The sequence below is a fragment of the Quercus lobata genome, chromosome 11 (assembly GCF_001633185.2).
Source record: "Quercus lobata isolate SW786 chromosome 11, ValleyOak3.0 Primary Assembly, whole genome shotgun sequence".
Classification (NCBI taxonomy): Eukaryota; Viridiplantae; Streptophyta; class Magnoliopsida; order Fagales; family Fagaceae; genus Quercus; species Quercus lobata.
The window spans coordinates 27580242-27587431 of record NC_044914.1 but is presented as its reverse complement, the minus strand read 5'-3'; the positions used below and the strand labels follow the sequence as shown (position 1 = coordinate 27587431).

The window sequence follows — 7190 nt, the reverse complement described above, 5'->3', positions numbered from 1 at the left end:
TACAAGATGAGAATTTGCTAGAAACCATCCATACTTAGTTCTAAAATCAGTCTTTTGGCTTCTAATAGTCAATACTCATCAAACAGCAATAATATCTCTTAAAAAGTTTCGACTTCTACCAACTTAAGGCCAAACATTCAGAAATAATGAAGAGGGAACTCCAAAAAAATCTACCGAATCTAAGACATAATACGAAATACACAGAATGCAATAACAAATGAAGGATGAAACAGATACCAAATACAAAACAAATGGTGGCGGTTACCCAAAAGTCAAAAGACTCAAAACATCAGTATGTTTGTGCTCATCAAACAACATCAACATTCTCTGATTTCAAAATCCCTTCTCCTATTATAAGCAGGTAAAGCCTTCTCTCTAGATACAAGGCACTTAGCCACACAACAACAAATATAGTGTAAGATGCATATTAAGGAGTTACGATAGCATTCAACTCAAGTGTGGCAGCATTAGTCTTTTATTTTGTTAAACTCATTTACAACAGAATGAACATAACATTAGAATAGACTTCACTGGGAAGCATAAGAATTTGCTGGAGCAAACTTGAGTGATATGCTATTGACACAATGGCGTTCATCTGTGGGTGTTGGGAAGCCTTCCCCTTTAAATACATGGCCTAGATGCCCTCCACAAGCTGCACATGTAATTTCAATCCTCATGCCATCTGGGTCCGGCTGATTACATTAAGGTCTTGTTAATAAATTGATCAAACTGAAGATTTAGAAGAACTTAAAGATTAACGTGAGAAAAAAGTGGGGAAATAAATAACAAGAGAATGGGAAGCTACATTGCGATTTATGGCTCCAGGAAGACCTTCATAGAAAGCTGGCCAACCACAACCAGAGTTGAATTTGGTTGTGGACCTATAGAGAGGAGTTCCGCATCCTGCACACTGATAAACTCCCTCCCCAAAGAACTTGTCATATTCTCCCGTGCCTGGATATCTGTATAGCTCCCAGGCAGTGTCAAATTGTCAAGAATTACATACAACTCTTTGACAAACAAGACTAAAGCTTCTTCTGAAACATTTGTCAGATTGTATGATGGGGTACATCTTATCAATGTAATCAGAATATGTTACCAAGTTGGAGCATATTGCCAATGCATATATTGGATTTGTGTTCCATTGAATTATTACATTAAAAGAAACCAATTCAAAACATCTAGAGTATCTCAAAATTCAACTCTTTCTTCTATCTTTCTAACATCTATTACAAGCAGTAATAAGCTAAACCTCAGAGATACACTTACTAAAATTGGCCAAAAGCTTAAAAGGCTACTTTATTTAGGGAAGAAGGTTCAGATGCGGCGCAATGAACTTACATCTCATCATCAGTCTTGCATTTTGCCTGGGGCCTTAGCGGCATATATGAAGCAAAAGCTAAAGTGGTTACACATGGGATGAGAAACCATAATCCCTTAACAGATATGTCTTCTTGTGTATAATACTTAAGCCTTGTCTTTGATTATACCATGCCTACCTAAGCCAATGAGCTTGGTACCTCCTCCCCTAGTATGCACAAGGTGAAGGATGAGGTCATGGATTTTAAGGCATCTGCTAGGCTAAAACCTCAGGTAGTAAAAATAGCCAGAGGCTAAAGCTAGTCTCTCTAAGATTCTCGGCTTTTAAGGCACAAGGTTCAGACTTGCTAGGGGTCTTACCGCAGCATCCAGAGGCAAGTACATGCTGTACCCATTTGGTACAGCTTATTTTTTCAACTATTTGAAAATGGGCTATTTGAAAAAAGTTGTACCATATTTTAAAAAGCTATACTTTGCAAATATGTGGTTTCAAAATTATTATTAAAAAGCACAAGTTTCACCCAAATTGGCATCATCTGAATCCAACAAAGGAATAACCACCTCGCAAAGAGACCCATAAACTTTAAAGGACAACAACAACAACAACAACAAACGACCCATTCGTTTGATTCACCAATACCCTCAATTCTACAAACAAAAAAAATTACCAATAGCCCCAATTCTATCATTGCACTTTCTCAAACATATTAACCCAGATGTCTTCACTTCTCAAAGACTCCCAACATTATCACAAACATACTAAACTCTTCTAACCCAAATCCCAAATTTTAGCTCTACAAGTCTTCAAATTGTAACAAACACAGAACAATCAAACAAAACCCATAATTCACAAAAACTCAAAACATTAAACAATGCAAAAAATGTTGCTTAAACACAAGACTCATTTGAGTGTCACTTACTCGGTGCCCTTTTGCCTCAGAATCCGAAACTGCTCAGGCGAGAGTACGGCCTGCCACTCCTCCTCCGATTTCTGGAACGACCCAGGTGCAGCAGCCATGGCTACAACCCCACCACGAAAGCTACGGTTACTCTGCTGAAACTGAAACGATGCACCACCAAACCCAGTTGCAGAATTGGGAACAGTAACAATGGGTTTTGAAACAAAGGGTCTGAAATGGGTTTTGAAGAGAGAGGTGGGAGCAAGGGTTGGTGGAGAAACGAGCTTAGAAAAGATTAAGGTTTTGGAGGAAGAGAGAGGTGGTGTTCTCAGGATTTGATAGCCCATTTGAGAAAAATCCAGAGTCGGTGAATGGAGTTTGTACTTAGACCAGTTCCACAGTTCAGGTTATTACGAGGTTATTATTATTAGATAATAATGTCCACGCTGTTTTCATTTTTTCGCTACAATGTAGGAGCTATTCTTGGCCTTACGATTGTGTGTAGTTCGTGTTGTTCACTAACGGTTCAGATCTGCTAAGTACAACTGGCAACAGTGATTGGGATTTTTTTTTTTTTGGAGAAATAAACGCACACAGCTCTTGGGAATTTGAGAATACAGAATTACAGACTATAAGGGTAATTTTGTAGAGGAGTTTGAAAATGTGATTTTTGTAGTTTTTTGAAATATATGTGGATGAAAAAGTATATGGAAATGTATGTAATGTTGTTTAAAATGTTAAAATGTGAGTTTGAGATGTGAGACCAAACAAGCCAATGTTGACCTTCGATTTTTTAGAAAATTACAAAAACGTCTTCAAGGTTTATGGAAACATTTTAAGTTGATAAATGATAATTCATTAATTAGTAATTTCTTGATGATAAAAATTTATTATTATAAGTAGATACTATAGGTTGAAACTAATGATGTATTGAAAATTTAACTCTCATTCGTCCATGAGGGTTGTCCAAACCAAGAAGGCAAGAATGGCTGTACCTAGCAAAATGGTCGTCCAAGAGCATATGGGTCGTCCATGAGGCAAGCACCTAGATGACCCCCAACACTTAGAAAATTTCATAGAGATTTATTCACAAGAACTAGTAAATGTTGACCTTCGATTTTTTAGAAAATTATAAAAACGTCTTCAAGGTTTATGGAAACATTTTAAGTTGATAAATGATAATTCATTATTTAGTAATTTCTTGATAATAAAAATTTATTATTATAAACAGATACTATAGGTTGAAACTATCTCTAAAAAAAAAAAATCTAACTAATGACAATATGTTATGTTGATAATTCACTAATATTCCACTTGATTATATATCACTAATTTTCCTCATCCTTTTTGTTTTTTGGCGAAAACACTATTTTAGTCCCTATATTTTGAAGTTACAGTCAATTTGGTCCCTACATTTTTGTAACAATCAATTTGGTCCATATTATTTTTAACTTACAATCAATTTGATCTTTACCGTTAACTCATTAACGGAAAATGTCTACATAGCAAACAAACTGTACAATTGCCACACTCAATGCTTATGTAGCAATAAAATAATAATAATAAATTTTAATTAAAGAGGTGTTACATCCACAATATTTTTACAACAAATCATAAGAGGTTAGTTGTTATTAATTCTAATTTGAACCTACCATTGAAATAATTTTTTAACCCCACCAATAACAACCCATAACAACTTGTTATATATAATTTGTTTTGAAAATGTTGTATAAAAGTTGTGAACATAGCATTTATCTTTTAATTAACATCATAAAAATGCCATATAAGCATTTAAATAATTAAAAACTCAATGCCATAAAAAAAACCCAAAAAAAAAAACTTAAAAAACTCAACAATTAAAAAAGAGAAATCATCAAAAAGAAAAGAAAAAATTTAAAATTAAAATTAATTTTATCTTCAAATAAGAAAGAACACAAATATCCAAATACTCTCTTCTATTGAATCCATTAAATATTCAAATTTCTCCAACACAACCCACCATACAACAAAAACAAAAACCCTATTGTCCTCATCAAATAATTCAAATGCAAATGCCGTCGTCCTTCTCCTACCCAAAGATCTCAAATGCTGATTTATGTTTTGGGTGTTAATGTTTCTAGCGGCTCCAGGTTCTGATGTGGGTATTGGATATTGCATTAGAATATTCATTCTGAGTGTTAATGTTTTTGGGAATTCCAATTTGTTTAGTGGGTATTGGATGTTTCCCGAGGGTATCGCATAAAGTTTAGATTTTGATGGATGTGTATCTTTCAATATGAGGAGATTTCTAGAACATGCTCTCTCTATGATTCCCGATTTGCCATGGACAAGCCAACTCGAGCTCCATCTCCTTTGTCTACAGCTTTTTTTTTTTATGAGAAAGCTTTGTCTACAGCTTAGTTCTTTTCTTTTTGATGAGTTTGATGAATTTCTTTTTTTAATTGTTGTGTTTTTAAGGGTTTTTCTTGGTAATTCTTTTGCTAACGTGGACTTTTTAATTATTTAAATGCTTATGTGGCATTTTTAAAATGTTTTTAATTATTTGTTTGTCACGCAAGCTTCAAGTGTGCCTATTGTGCAATCCGTTTGCCACGTGGCCATTTTCCGTTACTAAGTTAAAGGTAAAGACGAAATTGATTATAAGTTGAAAATAATAGGAACCAAATTAACTGTTACAAAAATGTAAGGACCAAATTGACTGTGACTCTAAAATGTAGAGACCAGAGACGGAGTCAGGACTTGGAGTTATAAAGGGTAGCTTGCTACTGGTTACTTGTAGTAACTCCAGCCTCTAGCTTTGCTGCTTAGACGCTGAAGGATTTTTTTTTCTTTTTTTTGGTCTTTGATGTGTGTGTTTGCTGCTAGGTAAAGACAAAATTTGCTAAAAAAAATTTTAAGCACTGGGTTGTTTGTTTTGGGTAAAATTTGCTGATTGGACTTAATTTTTTTTTAGTTTTGCTATTGGTAATTTTTGTTGTTGCGATAATGTTTTTTGGCTTGTATATTTTGTTTTAGATATATAATTTCTTTTGGCCTTTAAAAAGAGAAAAATAGTAAGGTTACAAACTTGTTTTATAAATTAACGATGTTGTTAAGTAAAAAAATGATATAAGTGGTGAGCCCAGATACAAACTAATAAAAATTTGCTATCTCAACACTTTGTAAAAATATTATAGAAAAGTTTGTTACTATAGTATTACTCTTAAAAGAATCAATGATATAGCTAGGGGAGTAAAGTGTAATTTTATAAAACAAAATTGCTAAAATTAATACTCATATATATACTAATATAAAATTAGGGGGGCCATTCCCCCCCCCCCTCCCAAAGTCCAAGCTTAGCTCTGTCCCTGCTAGGAACCAAATTAGTGTTTTTGCTTCTTCTTCATTCTTTGTGTGTGTGTGTGTGTGTGTGTGTGTGCGTGCGTGTGCGTGTGCGTGTGTGTGTGTTTATCCAACCAATGTGTTCGTTTTCATTTTGATGAACTAATTGTGTTCATTTAGACGTCATGGGTAATTGTGTGTGTGTGTGTGTGTGTTTATCCAACCAATGTGTTCGTTTTCATTTTGATGAACTAATTGTGTTCATTTAGACGTCATGGGTAATTATCTCTAAAAAAAATTGTGTGGTTGAATTCAACTAGATAATCTAATATACTGTACCTAAGATATTATATTTAAGTTTGAGCTAATATTAAAAATCTTGACTCACACAAGCGACTTACTAAGTTTATGACACGTGTGACTGCAAGCATAAGTACGAAGAAAACGTGCCACATATAAAAAGAGGGAAATTATACTTTATCATCTTAAACTATACACCAGATTACACTTTGCACCCTAAACTATTTGAATACACACTTTGCAACCTAAAGTATCACACCCCTACATTACTTTTACAGTTAAGTTACATAGAAATTAATAGCACATGACTTGCATGTGATTTTTCTTAAGTGGCACATTGTTTAAAGACCAAAACACCCTATTTACAAAAAATTAAAAACAAATGCTTATTTATTTATTTATTTTCAGGTCTTTCTCTCTCTCGCATGCGTGCAGGAACACAAGCAGTACAAATTTCGAAACCTCCGCTAGAAACGTCTTGACCTTCAGCGATTGCCTCCGTACCCAAGTCGCACAGGGTAGATCGGCGTCTTCACTCCCTTCATTGCCTCTCTCTCTCCTTGACCCTTCGTGTACGTTGGTTTATTAGTTTTTGATTCATGTAGGAATTGTGAACAAGATAGTGTTTTTGTTTTTTGGGTTCAAATCTCAGAGACTCTTTTTGATTTTTTGAGTTTGATTTAGTTTTAGTTTTATTTATGGGTTGGGTATTGGGGTTCAGTTCAACCACTTCTTCTTAGTCCTACTACCGTTCTAGTGCCCATCTCACTTAACAAGTCGTTGATTTAATGTATGAAAGGAGTTCCTGGACACATCTAAAAGTGGACTTCAAAGACCTGTTGGGCAAGAGAGAGAAAGACCTGGAAAAAAAAACATTTTTTTAAAAAAAAAATTTGTAAAAAGGGTATTTTGGTCTTTAAATAATGTGCCACTTAAACAAAAATCACATGCAAGTCATGTGTTACTAATTTCTGTTTAACTTAATAGTAAAAGTAACGGTAGGGTGCGAAATGTGATAAGTGTGATAGTTTAGGGTGCAAAGTGTGCAATCGAATAGTTTAAAGTGCAAAGTGTAATCTGGTGTATAGTTTAAGATGGTAAAGTGTAATTTTTCCTATAAAAAGAGAGCATTTAACAAGCAGCAAGGGCATGGACTATGGATGCGAGAAAAGTAACATTGAAGTAATTGTTGAAGGTTGCAAGCAAAACCTGGATATTTGACAAGTGGCATCCAAATCCAGCCATGTGAAAAGAGTAACTATTGATAGTCGAATGACCTTAAGGGTCCATTTGGTTGGGAGGATGGTGTTGATGCCCATTTTTGCAAAACTATACCCAAAGGCCCATGAG

General features: G+C 34.5%; 1 protein-coding gene across 1 annotated transcript; it reads right to left on the bottom strand.

Annotated features, from left to right (window-relative positions):
• Positions 1-390: 390 nt before the first annotated feature.
• LOC115969318 (peptide methionine sulfoxide reductase B5-like) lies at positions 391-2647 on the bottom strand. The gene is made up of 3 exons (XM_031088942.1): positions 2241-2647; positions 806-962; positions 391-692 (listed from the first exon to the last, which is right to left on the bottom strand). The coding sequence occupies exons 1-3, from the start codon at positions 2564-2566 to the stop codon at positions 528-530; spliced, it is 648 nt and encodes a 215-aa protein (XP_030944802.1). The 5' UTR covers positions 2567-2647; the 3' UTR covers positions 391-527.
• Positions 2648-7190: the final 4543 nt, after the last annotated feature.